The sequence below is a fragment of the Saccopteryx leptura genome, chromosome 6 (genome assembly GCF_036850995.1).
Source record: "Saccopteryx leptura isolate mSacLep1 chromosome 6, mSacLep1_pri_phased_curated, whole genome shotgun sequence".
NCBI lineage: Eukaryota > Metazoa > Chordata > Mammalia > Chiroptera > Emballonuridae > Saccopteryx > Saccopteryx leptura.
Window position 1 is genome coordinate 27,864,243 of NC_089508.1, and position 20,227 is coordinate 27,884,469.

General features: G+C 44.9%; 1 protein-coding gene across 2 annotated transcripts; it reads right to left on the reverse strand.

Moving 5' to 3' along the window:
• Nucleotides 1-1,067: 1,067 nt before the first annotated feature.
• Nucleotides 1,068-7,419, reverse strand: LOC136377437 (acyl-coenzyme A thioesterase 6-like). Of its 2 annotated transcripts, none has more exons than XM_066344219.1 (3): nt 6,860-7,419; nt 3,617-3,819; nt 1,068-1,856 (listed from the first exon to the last, which is right to left on the reverse strand). In XM_066344219.1, exons 1-3 carry the CDS (start codon nt 7,314-7,316, stop codon nt 1,251-1,253), a joined length of 1,266 nt encoding a protein of 421 aa, XP_066200316.1. In that variant the 5' UTR covers nt 7,317-7,419; the 3' UTR covers nt 1,068-1,250. The 2 variants fall into 2 exon arrangements, with proteins under 2 accessions (XP_066200316.1, XP_066200318.1); XM_066344221.1 differs by having other exon boundaries at nt 3,617-3,701; nt 6,860-6,993.
• Nucleotides 7,420-20,227: the final 12,808 nt, after the last annotated feature.

Genomic DNA, 20,227 nt, shown 5'->3' on the forward strand with positions numbered 1-20,227 from the left:
ATAGAGACAGAGGCAGGATCAAAGGATCCAAAAGGAAAGCGGACAGAGGGAAAGGGGATGACAGGGTGACAGGATGGGAAGAGAGCAGAAAAGCAAACCTAGAGGCAAGGGGGGAGATCGTTATGGAGAGGGGGACAGGGAGAATGTACTGGGGAACATGGAGGACACAATAAATTAATTTTAAAAAAGAAACTAAAAAAACAAACAAACAAAAGATAAAATTGAACAATTATAACAATATACTGTAATAAAAGTTATGTGAATGTGCTGCTCTCTGAAAATATTTCTCTCCCTGAAAATATTTTATTATACTGAACTCACCCTTCTTCCTGTGACATCACAATGACTACATGAGGAAATGAAGTGAGGTACTCCGAATAGCATGCATTTTAAAACATGAGTTGATTGTCCTCATCAGTTAGCTTAGTAAGAGCTACTTCACAAAATGGGGCACTTATCGGAAGCAACCAACGAATGCTTCCCTCCCTCTCTCATGAGTTGATCACTTCTGAGATTTTACATTTAGTATTTTCTAACCACCATTGACCACAGGAAACTGAAACAGCTGATAAAGGGGTACTACTGTATCTAAATATATCAGGAATGTGTACTGGCAAGAATGAAATAGTCTATTCCTTAAGGGACTTGAGTGAGCCGGTTCCCAAAGCTCAGACATCGTCAATTAGAGTCCAAAGGGGATATAAGACTCTTAACAATACAGAATCTCAGTCCTTAGAACGTGAACACAAGGGCAAAAGTAGGCCAGGAATTCAAAGTTGGGCAAGGACTTGTTACATTTCTCCAGCTTCAGATAAAGAGTCCTCCTACAGATAAGATCAGGGTTAAGCATACACATTGGATAAAGTTCAGGGACAAAGCAGTGGATCTAGCAGTGAAGAAATGAGGGTTACAAGCGGTGATACTCCAGTAGGACCTGACAAGGACGCTAAGATGGTTGCTTTGTGACAAAAAGGTTCCTAGTTGCTCTGGTAACCCCAATACATGTTGTATAAATAGAATTTTTAAAAAATATTTTATTTATTGATTTTACATCGAGAGGAGCTGGGGGAGGGTAGTGAAGTTACTGCTTCACTCTTAGCTGTTCATTGGTTGCTTGTAGTATGCGCCTTGACCAGGCAAGCCCAGGGTTTCGAACAGGCAACCTCAGCTTTCCAGGTCGATGCTTTATCCACTGCACCACCACAGGGCATAAAAGTTTTATTAATAGTATCCCATCAATGATTATAATGTTACATTTTGCTGGGCTTGAGAGATTTCTTATCACTAAGATGTTTATGGAAGAAAGTTTGAATTTGCTGCCATGCATCTACATGTGCCCTTGAATGAGCCTTTGGCTCACCTCCATAGTATATTCCTACACCCACTACTGCATGCACAGAGGCTCTGGAAGGAGGAAAATAAGGTGGGTCAATACAATGACCAGTTCCTGGGTAGGAGATTATCTGGGGTCTGTCTTTCCCATGTGCCTGTAACCGTTCAGAGGCTATATGAGCATAGAATTCACTATTCCAGCTACGATCATCCTGGCCAACAATAAACAGGAAGGGCCCCTGGGCCCTTTCTAATGGAATAATACTTTGGCGGTAGGGTTCCTCCAGTGGATTGTTCCAAATATTCATGACATCCAAAAGGCCCGACTCAGAGGTTGTATGTTTCCTTGGATCATTGCCAAGATCAGGAATAATCATATCCTTGTAATGCAGAGGAGCTATCGTGTTGGCCACACAGGCATTGATAAGTACAGTGGCTGAGATTCTCTTCAATAAAGAGGCCATTGAGAGACACAGGTCACCTCCTTTGGAGAAGCCAAGAAGCCCAACACCAGGGCCTTTCACCTGATAATGAGAAAGAGGGAGAATAAGCCTAGAACTCATAAATAGAGGACATAAACAGTGATTTTATATTCTCTAGGTATTTTTCTCAAGTATATTTGCTTTCCTTCCTTATGCAACAATCTACAAAGTTCAATTGTGTCTTATAATAGGAAAATCAATTGATTTCTTAGTACACAGGTCCTCCACTAATATTTATGGGGTCTGGGTTAAGAATACACAGACCCATACACCCTATACCTAAATATTTAAAGGTTATAAATCAAATGAACAAACTGTTAAATATATTACTTTCTTCTACCTTGACAAATATGCTTTCACAAGAATTTATAAGACTCAAACATAAAATCTTGGAACTCCTTGGAGCTCTGCACTGGAACATGGCATAGGGGAGAGCCAGGCCCTGGCCCCAATCTCTGATCCCTGAGTTTCTCCTTCTCTTCCATCCCTGGCTCCGTCATGCACCTTGAGGGGCCTCTCACATTCATGTGGGTACCCCAGTCAATATGTTAAGGCCAAGGTGTATTAACATTGAAGGACCCTGAGAAGAGGCATAGGGCCTGGACGTAGGATCAGTATTGTACAGCAGAGAATTCTGGGGCTCTAGATCCCAAAGGCATGGTGAGGTAGGGCCACATGGGTTCCAGGTGGACACATTTTCTTGGTCCCTTGAACTCCTGACCCTGTGGGCAAAGATACAGCCAAAAGAAGGCCAGAGTGTGGCCATCTAAAATAAAGGATCCAAGGAAGAAGCCCCTTTTGCCTGGGTATGAGGGCAACACTGCTAGTATTGATATATACTGGGCTCTTCTTTTCCCTGGGGGCCTATCTCCCCTAAATAAACCAATCATCACAGTTCAAGATCATCTAGGTTTCAGCAGCTATACTAAAAGACTAGTCCAGGAATATTAACAGTTAAGCCAGCCTACAGACCTTGTAAAACATCTAGTTCCTTAACATGAGAATGTTTGGGTCTCTAAGTTTGGACAGTGGTACAGAGTATGTACTCATTTATTATCCCTACCAAAATGTTTTACAGGCAGTCCCCAGGTTATGAATGAGAGAGGTTTCTGAAGGTTTGAAAATGTTTAAGTATCTATATGCACAGAAAGGTAAAAATAAATACCATGTTAAGCTCATGTCAAAGTTGCATTTAATAGGCAAATGTACCTATTCCAACTTACATACAAATTCAACTTAAAAACAAATCAACAGAACCTATTTCATTCATAACCTGGGGGCTTCTGTATTTAATTTTTTCTACTCTCAGATAAGAACTTTCTCTATAAAACCCTAATACCATTATCACACTTGAATAATGATTCCTTAATATCATAAAATACAGAATCCCCATTCAAATGTCAGCAATTGTCTCAAAAATGTCTCTTTCTACTCAAATTTCTTATCTACACACTCATATTAATCTTACTAATGAAAAAAACTGACTCTCAGGGAGGGCGATTGCCTTATCCAGGATCACAGGCCACTTGGTAGTAGATGTAAAATCAGAACTCAAGGTTAGTAACTTTTTAGTCTAGCTCTTCTAATTATGGTCAAGAACAAAAGGGAACAAAACAGTCAATTTTTAAGAAATTAGAGAGAGATGGGTAAAATGGAAATAATAGTCACTTTAATAACACTTTTGAAGGAGCCTTTGTGTCTCATGGCACACCTGCTGTTCCCAGTGTCCTGGTAGGGCTTCTGGACCCAGCCCTGTGTCTGCTCTGACTCTCCTCTACATTCAGGAGAGCACCAGAACCCACCTTTGGATGCTGCAGCATCAAGTCCACGGCTTCTTCAAAGTACTCCAGGTGTATATCAGTCAGCTCTTCAGGGAGGTCTTCAAATCTGAAATAAGCCAGAGCAAGCACAGCAAAACCATGTCCGGCCAGGAGGCTGGCCCTGTATTCACAAAGGCCACCACTACTTCCAAACAGATCGATGATCCCAGGGAAGGGCCCTGCACCTGGACAGGACCACAGATCATAAGGAGCTTTAGACTCCAAGAGACATTCTTGGGTTTCAGATTTTGGTTGTCACGAAAGACAGGTTTTTGAAGCAAGGAAGTTGAGGGTGTGGGGGCTACTGGAAGAACCCTGTTTATTTTAACTTTTATTTTTTAAAATAACCTGTGGGGGAAAGGGAGAGGAAACAAATGCCTTATTTTCTCCAGAATTTTCCAGATATTTTCACAGAACCACTATAATATTAATATAAATACAGCTGACCCTTGAAAAACAGGTGAGTTAGGGATGCCAACGACTCTGAAGTAAAAAAAAATAAAAATCGCAGTATACTTTTTGGCTATAATTGTCCCTAGTTATCTGTGGGGAATTGATTCTAGGACCCCTCCAATTATCTAAATCCACAGATGCTCAAGTCACTTATATAAAATGGCATAGAACAATGCATACAGTCAGCCTGCACATCTGTGGATTTCCAGGCAAGGGTCAAAAATACTGTTTTTGTTCCATGGTTAAATGAACCCGCAGATGCGAAACCTGGGGATATGGAAGGCTGACTGCATATTTATTGGAGAAAAACCCCACTTATAAGTGGACTCGTGCAGTTCAAGTCCATATTGTTCAAGGGAAAACTGTAAATGACATTAGAAATCACATATAATGAGATGCACATTTTCTACCAAATTGTCTTTCTTGTTTTCCTTTTTTAAAAATATTTTGAGCAAACCCCGGCTGAGTTGCTTGGTTAGAGCATCATCCTAACATGCTAAAGTTACAGGTTTGATCCCTGGTCAGGGCACATAAGGAACAACCAAGAAATACATAAGTAAGTGCAACAGAAAATCAATGTTTCTCTCTCTCAAATCAATAAATAAAAAAATATTTTAAAAAAATCCACCTGACTTTGATTGCACAATGGATAGAGCATCGACCTAAGACACTGAGGTCTCAGGTTCAAAACCCCGAGGTCGTCTAATTGAGTACAGGCTCATCCAGCTTGAGTGTGGGGTAGCTGACTTGAGTGTATAATCATAGACATGACCCCATGTTGCTGGCTTGAGCCCAAAGGTAGTAACTGGCTTGAGCCCAAGGTCACTGGCTTGAGCCCAAGGTCGCTGGTAGACACCCCTTCTCCCCCCACCCTCAAGGTATGTATGAGAAGCAATCAATGAACAATTAAAGTGATGCAACTACAAGTTGATACTTATCTTACTGCCTCCCTCTCTCTCTCTAAAAATAAATCTTTGAGAATGCTTTGAAAGCTATAAAGCACTCTCTCTATATAGGGGATTATTAGAACATACTCCCCAACACTTTACACCCTCTGCTCTTAAAGAATGCCATCCCTAAATGTGCCATGTTCTCTTGGGCCCCTGAAAATGATATACACTATTCTGCTTCCGTCTATACCTTTTTGATGTAGTTGACTGGTCACTCCTCACATCTGAGTTTAGATTTTCCATGCTGGAACACTTCCCTAGTACCTTTCACACCCTCCCCTCCCAAAGCTAAGTTCAATTAGATAGTCATTCATATGTTCCCAAGAGTACTCTGGTCCTGCACTTCCTGCCTTGGCACTCACCACACTAATTATAGGTGTAAGTAGATGCCTGTGCTGAGGCAGATTTAATGGCCCCAACTTCTGAAGGTCCCCGCAAAACACCAACTTTACACTTTTTTCTAATGTAAGGGGCCCAATATTTTCTTCTGCGCCCGGGGCCTCAACCAACCTTAATCCGCCTCTGTGCCTGTGATGTCTATTAGGCTGTAAGTGCAGAAAGGCCATGTCTGACTTCGCTAGCCACTGCATCTCAATATGTACCACAGTCCTTAACACATATTTATTAAATGATCGAACCCTTCCACAGTATTTACAAAACTTTTGAGAAAAAAAATAAGAAAAGTTTTAAGTGTGCCACCTAGAAGACACTGAAATAGTTAACACTTAAGATTGACTTTACTGGAATATCAGATACCATGATTGGATGGTGATTTTTTTTTAATTAATGGAAGTGTTTAGGAGATTCTTATTAAATTAGTCCATATGGTTTATTGAGCTTCTATTATATCCCTGTGCAAACCTCTAGGAATATTTACTGATGTGTAAGACCCAGTTCCAGCCCCGGGAGTTGAATGGATAGTCACTAAGGCTGTAAATTGTTAGAGCTGTGAGAATAAAACAGGGCCTCTTGTTTTGGAGAATAATCACAGAATTCCACTTAGGGGTTCTGTAAGCTGTGGCAACTCTAGCACTTCTCACTTGACCTTAGCCAAAAGGCTGAGAGACCATCCAGCATTTCTCTACAGTAAGGGTTTCAGTCAGGAATTTGACTGGAAGGGGTGGGTCAGGAGTCTTGTTTCCAGGCCCTTGTTACCTTCCAAGCACCTTGTTTAACTTAGACTAGGGTTTCTCAACCTTAGCACTAGAGACATTTTCAGCAAGATTTTTGTTGAGGGGCTGTCCTGTGCATTGTGGAAGTTTAGCAGCATCACTGGCCCCTACCCACTATATGACAATAATACCATCCCCTCCATTGTGACAGCCAAAAATGTTTCCAGATATTGCCAGATGGAGCCGAGGGAAATCACCCCAGGTTGAAAACCCCTGGCACACTGTTTATAAAATAGTGGAGGAGGTCCATCAGAGTTTTGTTTATTTTGTTTGTTTGTTTTGGATTATGGGGAACTGCCTCTATCTGTGGGTTTTAGCCTCTTGGAAGTTTGATGTAAAAGGAGGCAAAAATCACTCTCAGGCACCTGCAGAACTCATTGCTTAATATCGCGGTGGCTGGCACAGTATCTCAATAAATATATGTTATATGCACTTTTTATCATACAGCTAAGGGAGCGACAGAGACTCCAGGAAGTGCCATGAAACTTGAAGGGAAATTTCCACTCAGAATCCACGGTAGACTCTGGAGCGCCGGGGTCGGTTTAGGGAAGTTCCACATAACTTAGTAGTTCCCAGCCCAGGCAAGAGTTTGCGCTGGGTCTCAGACTCCACTCTAATGTCCAGAATAGCTGCAGAAGCAACTCGCTCACCTGGTGGCAGGAAGAGCGTGGCTCGCACCCGCCCTGTGCGCACCGGCTCCCGCCGCACCCCGGGGGCAAGGAAGTGACGCTCGTGCACCGCCTGGCACAGCAGCCGCCCGCCCTCGCCCTCGTGGCCGTCGAACACCTGCAGCTCCACGACGAAGGGCGTCTGCACATCCCGCTTCAGCAGCCGCACTAAGGGCTTCTCGGGCTCCAGGGCCCAGAGGAACCCCATGGGCTCAATCCCCACGTAGCTGCCGCCCAGCGCGGGCGCGCGCTCCAGGTCCAGTTCGCCACCGGCGTCGGCGCGGTAGCGCGCGTGGGCACGAAAGAGCGCGCCCTTTTCGTCGCGCAGGGACGAGCGCAGCGTGACCGGCTGCTCCGGGGCCAGACCGCGTACGACGATGCGCACGGGCTCGTCCCAGCAGCAGTGGCCTGCGGGCTCCAGCATGAAGGTCGCAGCCATCTCGATCTCGGAGAAAATGAGCGGCTGGGCTCTGCAGGGTAGGAGGCGGGGCCTGACGTCCGTTCACCTCCCAAGAGGATCAGTTGCTATTGGAACCTTTGCACTCCCTGCTGCCACTGGGCAGAAATGTTGACAGTAAACTGCTGTGTGAGGCATTCTAGAATTCGAGTTAGTCCATTAGCGTCTGAATGGAAGAAAGTGTCTGCTAAAAATTAATTACTAATCCTGCAGTCAGTCCAATGAGGTGAGTGTCGAAATAGAGGTACAAAGACCGTTGAGAGCTACAGGATTGGGAAAGATATTGACAGTTCCAAGAATGTGGAGTTTTAAAAAGCACCTCAAATGCATACAGTTGACCTTTGAACCAGGGGTGAAGGTGGTTAGGGGTGTCGACCTCTTGCACAGTTGAGAATCTGTATAACTAGTAATTCAGGGAACAAGTGGAGAAACAGTCCTAATCCTGGCCTTACCCCTCAATCTTTTACCAAGCCTTTTTCTTGAGCTAAGGGTGCCAAGGGCGGCTTCCAGAGCAGGTAGATGTTGATGGTGTGAGACTCACCTGGATTCCAGTTTGATGCTGCATCTTAATAGTGTGGTGATCCTGAGCAAGCTACAGGATTAAGCCTGTGAATCCAGTTTCCTTATCTGTAAAAGGTTTGTGACGACCACATGGGCTAACATATGTAAAAATACTGCCCTGATACACTTATAGTAGGTGCTCAGTGAGTATTATTCCTACTCACAAATCTGGTCATAGACAGTGTCAGTGTTGAGATGTATCAGATTACTAGCAGGGAAAAAGTGGTACTGTCAAACTGGGTAAATGAGGAAGGAGTGTTTCATAAAGGGACTTGGCAGAGGTATGGGCAAGGTTAAAAAAGAAAAAGGTTTAGTGAAGAAACTTGGGTCTGAAGGCACGAGGGGAGAGGGCTGCCTGGCAGGAGCTGTAGCCTTCATAGACAGAAGCAGGCACCCACGGTGAGGTGGCAGGAGTGGTGAGAATAAGAACCTTGACCTTACTCTCCTCTTGCCTTTGCAGTATCTTGCAAGTTTTCAAAACTGCTGTTGGAATCTATGGGAGTCCGAAAAGACCAGAGTAACAGGCTTTATTGAAAGGAAGAAAGGAACCCTGCCGGGCACTCCTCCGGGGAGAAGGACACCAGTACAAACTAGGGAATGAAGTTTATAGGGTAAGGGAGAGTCTCGAGCAAGTGGGTGTTGAATCAAAAGTCCTGGTATGTTCGGAATGCTCCTCGTTGGGGCAGCTGACCAGCTTCTTGGAATTCCTCTGCCTCAGAGGCGATTGTCCAGTAAGTAAGGGTGAGGTCAGGCAGCCAGGTGGGCAGTTGGAAGTTCTGGTAAATTCATGTGTCTATCATTTCTCAACTCTGTGGTATGATAAAAAGGAAAAGAGGTGGGTAGAAGGAAAGGGTGTGGGGTTCAGGAAGAAGGTTTGTCTCGGACCAGCTGTCTTTTGGAGCTATTTCCTGCTGTTATCCCCATTGGGGGCCTCCTATGTGAACCCCCCCTTGGGGTAGTTGGAGTAGGAGTTGTAAAAGCATTTGATTGTAGGTAATCCTGGAGATTTCCCTCATTCGAGCCTGCAGGAACTTGAAAAAGAAAGGGTAAATATTAATATTAGGCACAGAATTAGGATTGGTCCTATAATTGGTGCTAGCATCAAGAACAAGGGGTTTTTCCAATTTTCTGATTGGCAAAGGTCTGCATGCAGTTCTGTAAGAAACTAGTGAACAAACATAAGAGGCAGAGTCCAAAAGTTAGAAAAATAAGTAGGAGAGTGAGTGGACCAATGAAAGGCAATACTCAAGACACCCAGTTTGTGTGAAACCACTGATTCCATGTTTACGAATTTGCTGGGCTTCAGAGAGAGAAAGAGAGAGAGAGAGAGAGTAGGAATAAGACACAGAAGTGGCCAGTACCCCTGCCCCTATACATATTTTTATAGAAATTTTTAAAGTAACAAGAAGAGGAATTACCTGTATAGCTTGTTTGGTCCTTAAATTGATGGGTAGTGTACTAGGAACTGGAAGAGGCTCATGGGGTGGGATTAGGTTGATATTTGGGGTGAGATTAGGGTACAGGTTTTTATCTAATTAGTAGAGAGACACATATAAGTGTTTGTCCCACATGAATAGAAAGTCCCTGATTGAGTGAGGCAGGCTGAGAAGTGAATAGAGAATAGAAGGACAAGGAGTCGGGGGGGGTTTTTTTGCATTTTTTTTTTTTCTGAAGCTGGAAACGGGGAGAGACAGTCAGACAGACTCCCGCATGCGCCCGACCGGGATCCACCTGGCACGCCTACCAGGGGGCGATGCTCTGCCCATCCTGGGCATCGCTATGTTGCAACCAGAGCCACTCTAGCGCCTGAGGCAGAGGCCACAGAGCCATCCCCAGTGCTCAGGCCATCTTTGCTCCAATGGAGCCTCGGCTGCAGGAGGGGAAGAGAGAGATAGAAAGGAAGGAGAGGTGGAGGGGTGGAGAAGCAGATGGGTGCTTCTCCTGTATGCCCTGGCCGGGAATCGAACCCGGGACTTCTGCATGCCAGGCCGACGCTCTACCACTGAGCCAACCGGCCAGGGACAGCAGTCGGTTTTGTTTCTCTGTTTCTGAGCTCCAGATGGTCAGGGTGGAGGAAGGAGCTGCCCCTAGTTTCCCTTTTCCCAAAGTCTGATTAAAAGAGTCCTTAGTTTTTCATATATTCGCCAACGTAGACCAACCAGCTTCCTTTTTGTGGTTGAAGTAAGGCATGCCGTTTTTCTACTTTAGCAGCAGCAGTGGGAGTTGTCAGGATCACGGTGTGTGTACCTGTCCACATGAAAGTCAGTCGTTGGGTGATGTAATGGTGGAAGTGCCTCTTGGACAGTCTTTGAACAGTTTGCTGAGTAACCTGTAAATCCTGCAAGTACTTAGGGAAAGGGTAGTTACATTTCTACACTTTGCAGTTAGAGTTTAAGTCCTAGTGACCACTGCTTCTAGCTGGAATTAGCAGCAGGTGCCATCCTACAATAGGCATGGGGCATTGAGACAAGAGAAATAAAGGGACACTATACATTAAATAAAGCAACAAAATCAGATTGTCAATACCCACAGTAGAGATCTTTTCTTAAATATTCCACAGTAGAGATCTTTGAGGGATAAATAAAACTCAAATATTCAGACAAGGCATATTAGATGGCCCTTGTGTTTACAAGAAATGAGATTAGTTTATGAGCTGCTTGGAATACTTTAGCTCGTGAACGATGTCCTTGGGCCTCCAGTGGCAATTCCCAGCACTCTGGGCAAGGTCAGGTCACAGGTAGCAGTAGCAGGGCTAGAAGAGACTGAACTCTCCATCCATGGAGCGAGGGGGCAGCTTACCTTCTCGTGTCCCTCTTCCACAGCACATATGTGTCAACTGGTGGGGCTGGCAAGCCTGGCGGGCCTCAGTTCAAATGACCTTTCTTTCCACTTTTGAAGCAGGGCCCTGATGGAATCCTATGAAGCCCTTTAGGGCGCTGGAGCCTTTAAAGCGTATGTCAAAAGCTGGTATTTTTTTACTTCTTTTTGGGCCTTATTTGCCTTTTCTGTTACTTCCTTGGCCATTATAGACCTTAAAAGCCATGCTCAGAAGATCTCACTGAGGGGCTTGACTAAGAGAGCAAAATTTGGAACCCAGTGTCTAAAGAAGCCTATTAGACCGAGGAATGAAAGGATTTGATTTGCGGTGGTAGGTTGTTGGAGGCTGTGGAGGGTCTGAGTTTGATTTAGGGTGAGACCTCAGATGGTGGAGGTTAAGGCGATGCCCAGATAGACTATGGATTAAGAGTGAAGTTGAGCCTTCGTGTAATTGTAGATCCTGAAAGACTAACTGTACTAAATAAGTCTGCCTTTTCTGGATACATCTCTTTGGCAACAGAAAGAAGGCACTTTTTTTTTTCTCTGAAGTTGGAAACGGGAAGGCAGTCAGACAGACTCCTGCATGCACCCGACCAGGATCCACCCGGCATGCCCACCAGAGGGTGATGCTCTGCCCATCTGGGGCATTGCTCTGTTGTGACCAGAGCCATTCTAGCACCTGAGGCAGAGGCCATGGAGCCATCCTCAGCACCCAGGCCAACTTTGCTCCAATGGAGCCTTGGCTGCGGGAGGGGAAGAGAGAGACAGAGAGGAAGGAGAGGTGGAGGGGTGGAGAAACAGATGGGTGCTTCTCCTGTGTGCCCTGGCCGGGAATCAAACCCGGGACTCCTGCATGCCAGGCCGATGCTCTACCACTGAGCCAACTGGCGAGGGCCAAGAAGGCACTCTTTAACAAATTCCCCCTCCGCGAATGGCCTGCCAGTGCACACTATTAGCTTGGCAACTTGAAAACATGCCACCTTGCCCAGCACCACCTCCAGTGCTGTATTCAGGGATGGCAGTGATCAGCCTGTGACACTGTGTATACAGCGTCCTGGACATCTGCAGCAGCAGTGGTGGGCCTCTTTTGTGGGAAGCCCACTGCTGCATGTTTCCCCTATTATAAGACACCTCCTAAAAATAAGACAGCCCCCGTCTTTTGGGGGTAAAATTAATATGACAGGGTCTTATAATAAGGGAAACATGGTGTGTAGTAATGTGGGGGAAGACTTTCGGGCAAAGGGAGGTTATAGGAGCCATTATGTTGTTGTACATTTGGGGGAGTATGGGGGCCATTATACTGTGTAGTAATGGTTATAGTGCTTTGCCTTTCTTCCTACTTCTGCTGTTATTTCATACTGCTTCTGGTGACGTGGGATGCCGCAGCTGCAGACCAGATGTGTGTCATATGACGTGCTTCCAGAGCCGTGACGCATGCGTCTCGTGACACCAGAAGTAGTACTGTACGTGAGCGACACCATGCTTTGCGGCGCCGCCACATACAGTACTCCATCTGCATCCTGTGCTCCTCTCACTGACCACCAATGAAAGAGGGGCCCCTTCCAGAAGTGCGACGGGGGCCAGATAAATGGCCTCAGGGGGCCGCATGTGGCCCACGGGCCGTAGTTTGGGGACCCCAGGTGTAGAGGAATGGTAAAGAAGGCATTCTTGAGGTCTAGGACTGTGAAGTGAGTGGTGTTTGAGGGAATGTGTGACAGTAACTCGTAGAGATTAGGGACTACTGGATGGAGGGGAACTACCGTCTCATTGATTAGGCGTAAGTCTTGTATGAGGCGATAAGCCCCTAAAGGTTTTTGAACAGGAAGGATGGGGGTATTGCAGGGAGAGTCCATGGGGATAAGTAAGCCTGGATTTAAGAGGTGGGCAATTATTGGTTAAGGCCTTAGAAACAGACACAGTTACACATTAAACAAAGACTTCACATACAAGTTATAAATTAAGGAATTTAAATGAGCATGCTTTACTTGTTTCAATTAAAACTATACTAGAGATATTTTCTGACAAACAAAGAGACAAGACGGACTACTTACTCACATAGCTTAATATACAATTCTGCTTTTTAAGTTTTTCGAGATGGCAGGTAGTTGCCAGCATAGAGGGGAGGAAGAGAGAAAGTAGACGGATGGACTGTGTGAGCAGCTGGAAGGAAAGAAGGAGGGTCAGAATCTGCAGGAGGAGGAGGAGGAGGTTGAAGTGCTGGTGGTGGCGCCATGTGGTCAGAGGAGTCAAAATGATTTGGAGCTCTTGAAGAGAGGGGAGAGGATGAGGAGGAGAAGGGCATAGCTGTAGCTGAAGCCGGTGGGGTGGGAGGATGGGTAAGATACAGCCGAAGCCGGTAGGGAGGGGGAATGGGTCAAAGAAGAAAAAAGAGACAGAGCAGCCCTTCTGTAAGGAGGGAGGAGGAGCTTAAGAACACAGTGTAGAAGGGAAGGGCCCCTGGCCAGCAGAGGAGGAGAAGAAAGAGAGACTGGTATTTGCAGGTGAATGAGAAACAGGATTCTGCGAAGAGAGGGGAGGGGCTTTCTGAAGGGAAGAGACTCAAGTGAAGAGATTTGCAGAGAGACCAGAGAGGGGTCCTGAGAGAGGGGTGCCCCCGGGGGTCAGGCAGGAGGGGAAGAGAGTTGAGAGTCCGCAGAGAAGGAAAGATCTGGAGCAGAGCTTTTAGGTGAGGTTTCTCTGGCCAAAAAACGGCCTGTGTGTAGAACAAGCGGCACAGAAATTAAGGACGAGTGAAGGGAGAAGAAAAGCCTGCACGTAAGGAATCTCTGATGCCCTCCCTGTCTGGTGGCAGAAATTGTCAAGATCTCTTAGGATATTGTAATGGTAGTAGAAAGCAACCTGGTTAGGCGCCTAGACTTTCAAGGAAGTCTGTAGAGCAGGCTGCTCAGAGTAGAAACCTCCCAAACTGTGAACCTCAGAGAGTAGAGGAGTCCCAAAGGAGTAGAGGAGTAGTCTCTGAGGCCTGAGATTGGGAGGAGCCCATGTTCCGAGGGGAGTCTGGCTGGATGGTTTGGACTGAGAGGAGCCCACAGTAGAGGAGACTGGTGAGAGAAGGGGGTGTCCCCGCCTTCAGTCACAGTTCTGAGAGGAGAAAATCTCTGTAGAAAGAGAATCTAAGACAGGAGGTTGTCACCCCAAGGCTGAGATCCCAGGATGTAGGAGAGGGGCCTGGCTAGGCACACCTAGACTTTTGTAGAAGTTCATAAAGGAGTAGAGGCAGACCACTCGTAGATATGGGGCTAGAAGTCAAAACCGTCCAACCAGGAAGGGGTGATTTTAGAGAGGAATTTGGAGGCCAACCAGGAAGGGGAGGGAGAAACTCCTTACCTTTCTGGTCTAGCAGGGGTTCAGGACTGAGTTAGATTGCCGGCCAATTGACCTACAATTGCTTGTCCAGGCTTCATTTGGACAGCAAAGAGGGATCGTCCAGGTAACCGGTACCCTGTCCCGATTTTTGGCACCAAATGTTGGAATCCATGGGAGTCCAAAAAGACCAGAGTAACAGGCTTTATTGAAAGGAAGAAAGGAACCCTGCTGGACACTTCTCCAGGGAGAAGGGCACCAGTACAAACTAGGGGGACAAATTGTATAGGGTAAAGGAGAGTCTTGAGCAAGTTGAATCAAAAGTCCTGGTATGGGCCCTGGCCGGTTGGCTCAGCAGTAGAGCATCGGCCTGGCGTGTGGGGGACCCAGGTTCGATTCCCGGCCAGGGCACATAGGAGAAGCGCTCATTTGCTTCTCCACCCCCCCCTTCCTTTCTGTCTCTCTCTTCCCCTCCCGCAGCCAAGGCTCCATTGGAGCAAAGATGGCCTGGGCACTGGGGATGGCTCCTTGGCCTCTGCCCCAGGCGCTAGAGTGGCTCTGGTCACGGCAGAGTGACGCCCTGAAGGGGCAGAGCATCACCCCCTGGTGGGCAGAGCGTCGCCCCTGGTGGGCGTGCTGGGTGGATCCCGGTCGGACGCATGCGGGAGTCTGTCTGACTGTCTCTCTCTGTTTCCAGCTTCAGAAAAATACAAAAAAAAAAAAAAAAAAAAAGGTCCTGGTATGTCCAGAATGCTCCTCCTTGGTGCAGCTGACCAGCTTCTTGGAATTCCTGTGCCTCAGGGGTGATAGTCCAGTAAGTAAGGGTGAGGTCAGGCAGCCAGGTGGGACAACAAAAGGGCAGTTAGAAATTCTGGTAAATTCATGTATCTATCAACAGCCACTTGCTCTCTTTGGCTCAGGTTAACCATACAACTCAGCCTGCTTGGGTATAAAGCAGGGTGGAGGAGGGTAAATGGGACGCATGGAAGGTGCCCAGCAAATGGAGGCTCAATTGTTGTAAAGTACTGTGCCTCACTTCAGTGGGTTTACGTAGAGACACCAAGTCCAGATGAATTTTTAAGGAGTTTTATTAAAGGAGGAGATTTAATAAATATGCCGGCCACATATGACTAATATGGGGCACTGCAGACCCAAATCATGTGCACCAAATACATCTCAGAGGCTGGTTATAATACACTTTGACCACATATAGGTTGGGGGGATGTAAGACCAGGAGCCGCCATCATGGCCATTCACATGAAGGTTCCCATTGCATTCAGACAGACTGTAATGAAACAATGGAGCCAAAAACTGATGGGCCATCATCTTTAACCCTAGCTTGCACCCGGCGGGCAAGTAAAAACACACACTGGGCTCCAAAACCCACTCATTCAGTGCTCACAAAGCTACTCACTTATCTGAGTTTCCTAAAATCAAAGGTTTCTAGCTCACCAGACTTATTCACCTCTGTTCCCCATCTCCTCTTCCTTCTCCCTGCACAAACTCTGCACAAACTGGCTTCTCACTCAGCACTCCACCATCTTGGCTGCTTTTCCTCTCCTCCACCTGGCCTTTCTCTGCTCTCCTCTCTAATGCTAATCTCAGGAACCAAGAGAGCAAGCTCCTGGTCTGCCCCACTTTATAATGTAGATTCAAACCTTTAATCCAATATACAAACAAGGAAGTCTCTAATACAAAGTCACTTATCTGAGACATAATGGGATTCCTCATAAGAGTGCACCACCCTACATCATGCCATCATTAGTTGATTCTTGTATGTCTCATGACTAGAGATCAAACCTGCAACCTTGGTACGTTGAGACAACACTCTAACCAACTGAGCCACCTGGCCAGGGCATGAGGACAGCCTAAAATCAAGGGTGTGGAGAAAAGCTTAGTCTCAAAACTAAGCCTTAGGCTATAACGACCTGGCCTGCTTATAGCCTGTCCCCCACACCCAATACAAACTATAAGCAAGCAAACATGTATATCATATTTACAAACTTTATTTGACCAACAGGGGAGCATGACATCATGACACAAGCTTATAACATTTGTTTAGGGGATTCATAAGAACATTAAAACTTTCAAGGAAATACAATCAAAGACATTTACATATCTTTTAGTGTCAATCTCCCGTCTTTTGCCTAGAGGTGTGTTACTCTCAGGATTCCAGGAAGGAAGGAAGAGCCAAAATCAATGTAGGCTGGTATGTAAATTCTGTCTTTTACTGAAAGAGAAAAGAAGTTCCTCAGACAACCTTTATTCTATAGTTAAAACCAAATGACCCATTGTCCTTGCAAGTCAGGAAGCTTCTACATTCTTCTCCCTCCCCTCCCCAAGGAAAAGACAGGACAGAAAGCCTGACCTTTCTTCCTAAAATATCAATATTAATTTTGCTACTTTTTGACACCTTACCACACAATAAATATTTACAAAATGAATAAAAAGGTATCAGAGGAGGCCCCCTGTTGGGCAAATAAAATATATGCTCACTTTGTTAAAGATGGCACTACCCACATGGAAGCCCGTAGCCCAGGTGATTGCTTGGGATGGACGTGATTGTATTAATGTGTGTTGGGGGCGGGATGTGGGCAGGCAGGATCCTTGTAGCCTTGGACTTGGTTTTAGGACTAAGCCTTTCCCACCCATTTTGATGTGGGGTGGACTTTGTATCAGAGACTTCCCTATTTTATATATTGGATTAAAGGTTTTGATTTCTGCACTATAAAGTGGGGCAGACCGGAAGCTTGCACTCTCAGTTCCTGAGATTAGCATTAGAGAGGAGAGCAGAGAAAAGGCCATGTGAAGGAGACCAGGAGAAGCAGCCAAGGTGTTGGAGTGCTGAGTGAGAAGCCAGTTTGTGTAGTTTGTGCAGGGAGAAAGAAGGAGATGGGGAACAGAGGTGAATAAGTCTGGTGAGCTAGAAACCTTTGATTTTAGGAAACTCGGATAAGTCAGTAGCTTTGTGAGCACTGAATGAGTGGGTTTTGGAGCCCAGTGTGTGTTTTTATTTGCCCGCCGGGTGCAAGCTAGGGTTAAGATGATGGCCCACCAGTGTTTGGCTCCATTGTTTCTTTACCGACTGTCCGAATCCAATGCAAACCTGCATGGGCCAGGCGGCTGTGATGTTGGCTGTGGATACTGGCTTTACACCCCCCTTCACAGAGTTCTGTAAGCTTTCCCCATTCTGCCTCCTGAAGTAACTGCTGCAACATATTTTAAACATTTGTTGTTTAAAGTATTTTAGGCTGTCCTCATGCCCTGGCTGGGTGGTTCAGTTGGTTAGACTGTTGTCTCAACGTACCAAGGTTGCAGGTTCGATCTCTAGTCATGGGACATACAAGAATCAACTAATGATGGCATGAATAAATGGAATAACGAATCGATGTGTCTCTCTCTCCCTTTTTGTCTCTGTATCTCTTTCTCTCTCTCTGAGAATCAATAAACAATTTTTAAAAATCAATCAATGCATAAATAAATGAAACAACAAATCAATGATTTTCTCTCTTTCTCGCTCCCTTCCTCTCTCTCTAAAATCAATTAATTAAATTTTTTTTTTTAATCTAGAAACACTCAACTTCTAAAAAATGTAGCTGGGCTGCTGCAGCAACCAGCACAATAATTGCAGATGACATGGTACTCTATATAGAGAATCCTAAAGATTCCACCAAAAAGACTACTAGAACCGAGAAATCAATTCAGTAAAGTAAGAAGATACAAAATAAATACCTAGAAATTAGTTGCATTTTTATACAATAATAATGCACTATCAGAAAGGGAAACTAAGAAACAATCCCATTTGCAATTGCAGGGTCAAAAAAGAAAATACTTTGGAATAAATTTAACCAAGGATGTAAAAGATAATTGGAGAAGATACAAATTGAAGCATACACCATGATCATGGATAGAAAGAATTAACATAATTAAACTGTCCATATTACCCAAAGCATCTATAAATTCAACCTAATCCCTATCAAGAAACCAATGACATATTTTACAGAGCTACAACAAATACTCTAAAAATTTATATGGAACCATAAACCTCGAATAGCTACAGCAATCTTGAAAAAGAAGAACAAAGCTGGAGGAATCATGCTACCTGATATTAAACTATACTATAAGGCCATAGTAATCAAAACAGCATGGCATTGGCATAAAAATAGACATATAAATCAATGAAACAGAATAGAGGGCACAGAAATAAACCCATGCCTTTATGGTCAATTAATATTTGACAAAGGAGGCAAGAACATACAATGTTCTTGTATGTAAAGATAATCTATTCAATAAATGGTATTGGGAAAATCAGACTGAAATATACAAAGAAAAAAATAAATTAGACCACCTTCTTAAACCATACAAGAGAATAAACTCAAAATTGGTTAAAGACTTAAATGTAAGACTCAAAACAATAAAAATCCTAGAAGAAAATATAGACAGTAAAATACTGGACATTTTGCCTGACCTGTGGTGGCACAGTGGATAGAGCATCGACCTGGAATGCTGAGGTCGCCAGTTCAATACCCTGCACTTGCCTGGTCTAAGGCACATATGGGAGTTGAAGCTTCCTGCTCCTCCCCCCTTTCTCTCTCTCTCTCTCTCTCTCTATCTCTCTCTCTCTCTCCTCTCTAAAATGAATAAATTTAAAAAAAAATTAAAAAAAAAAAAGCCTGACCAGGCGGTGGCGCAGTGGATAGAGCGTCAGACTGGGATGCGGAAGACCCAGGTTCGAGACCCCGAGGTTGCCAGTTTGAGCGCGGGCTCATCTGGCTTGAGCAAAAACCTCGCCAGCTTGGACGCAAGGTCGCTGGCTTGAGCAAGGGGTTATTTGGTCTCCTGAAGGCCCACGGTCAAGGCACATATGAGAAAAGCAATCAATGAACAACTAAGGTATCGCAATGCGCAACGAAAAACTAATGATTGATGCTTCTCATCTCTCCATTCCTGTCTGTCTGTCCCTGTCTATCCCTCACTCTGACTCTCTCTCTGTCTCTGTGAAAAAAAAAATACTGGACATTTCTTATAGTAATATATTTTCTGATATGCCTCCTTGGACAAGGGGAACAAAAGAAAAATTTTAAAAATGGGACTACATCAAACTAAAAAGTATTTGTACAGCAAAAGAAACCATCAACAAAATGGAAAGACAACCCACTAAATGGAAGAACATATTTGCCAATGATACATCTGATAAGGGGTTAATATCAAAAATTTATAAAGAGCACTCTCCTTACCAGGAGAATGCCTGCACTTTTCCCTTTCCCCTTCCCCTTTTCTCCCCCCCCCAGACCCCCAGAGGCATGTATCTTCTATACTCTAAGGGACCTCATGAGACTGCAATCAAGGGAGCAGTGGGCAGAGGCAGCTCATCCTGGGTGACCACCTGAGCCTGTCTTCAAGGCCCCTTTTGCTCTGACTTTACAAGACAGCCAAAACAACCCCACCTAGGCCCATTTCTTTCCTATGGCATTTCCAGAGAGTCAAAGCAGCCCTGTGTAGTCTCTTCTATTGCTTTTTAAACTATTATTATTATTATTATTATTATTATTATTATTATTTTGTTTTTGTTTTGGGGTTGTTATTTTTTGTGTGGCAGAGACAGAGTCAGAGAGAGGGACAGACAGGAAGGGAACAAGATGAAACATCAGTTCTTTATTGCGGTTCTTAGTTGTTCATTGATTGATTTCTCATATGTGCCTTGACTGGGGGGCTACAGCAGACCAAGTAACCCCACCAGATGAGCCTGCGTTCAAGCTGGAGACCTCGGGGTCTCGAACCTGGGTCCTCTACATCCCAGTCCGACACTCTATCCACTGCGCCACCTCCTGGTCAGGCTTAAATTATTATTTATTAATTTTTTTAGAGAGAGAAAGGGGGGGGGAGAGAGAGACATTGATTTTGTTGTTCCATTTATTTATGCATTCATGGGTTGATTCTTGTATGTGCCCTGACTGGAGATTGAAGTGCAACCTTGGCGTGCTGGGATTACACTCTAACCAACTGAACCACTGGTTGCTTTTTATATCCTAAACCCTTCCTTGTTTCATTGACCCCAGCTTTAATAAATGTACTCTCAGAATTAACCCAAAACAAAATAAAAAATCTATAAAGAACTTATACAACTCAACACCAAAAGCAATCAGATTTAAAAATAGGCAAAGGGCCTGACTGGTGGCGCAGTGGGTAAA

Excerpts from the sequence above, each read along its gene's own strand:
- LOC136377437 (XM_066344219.1), bottom strand. The coding sequence starts at position 7,316 with ATGGCTGCGACCTTCATGCTGGAGCCCGCAGGCCACTGCTGCTGGGAC. Across the intron at positions 3,820-6,859 it reads CACGCTCTTCCTGCCACCAG|GTGCAGGGCCCTTCCCTGGG; the intron begins GTGAGCGAGTTG and ends GGTCCTGTCCAG. Across the intron at positions 1,857-3,616 it reads TGATGCTGCAGCATCCAAAG|GTGAAAGGCCCTGGTGTTGG; the intron begins GTGGGTTCTGGT and ends TCTCATTATCAG.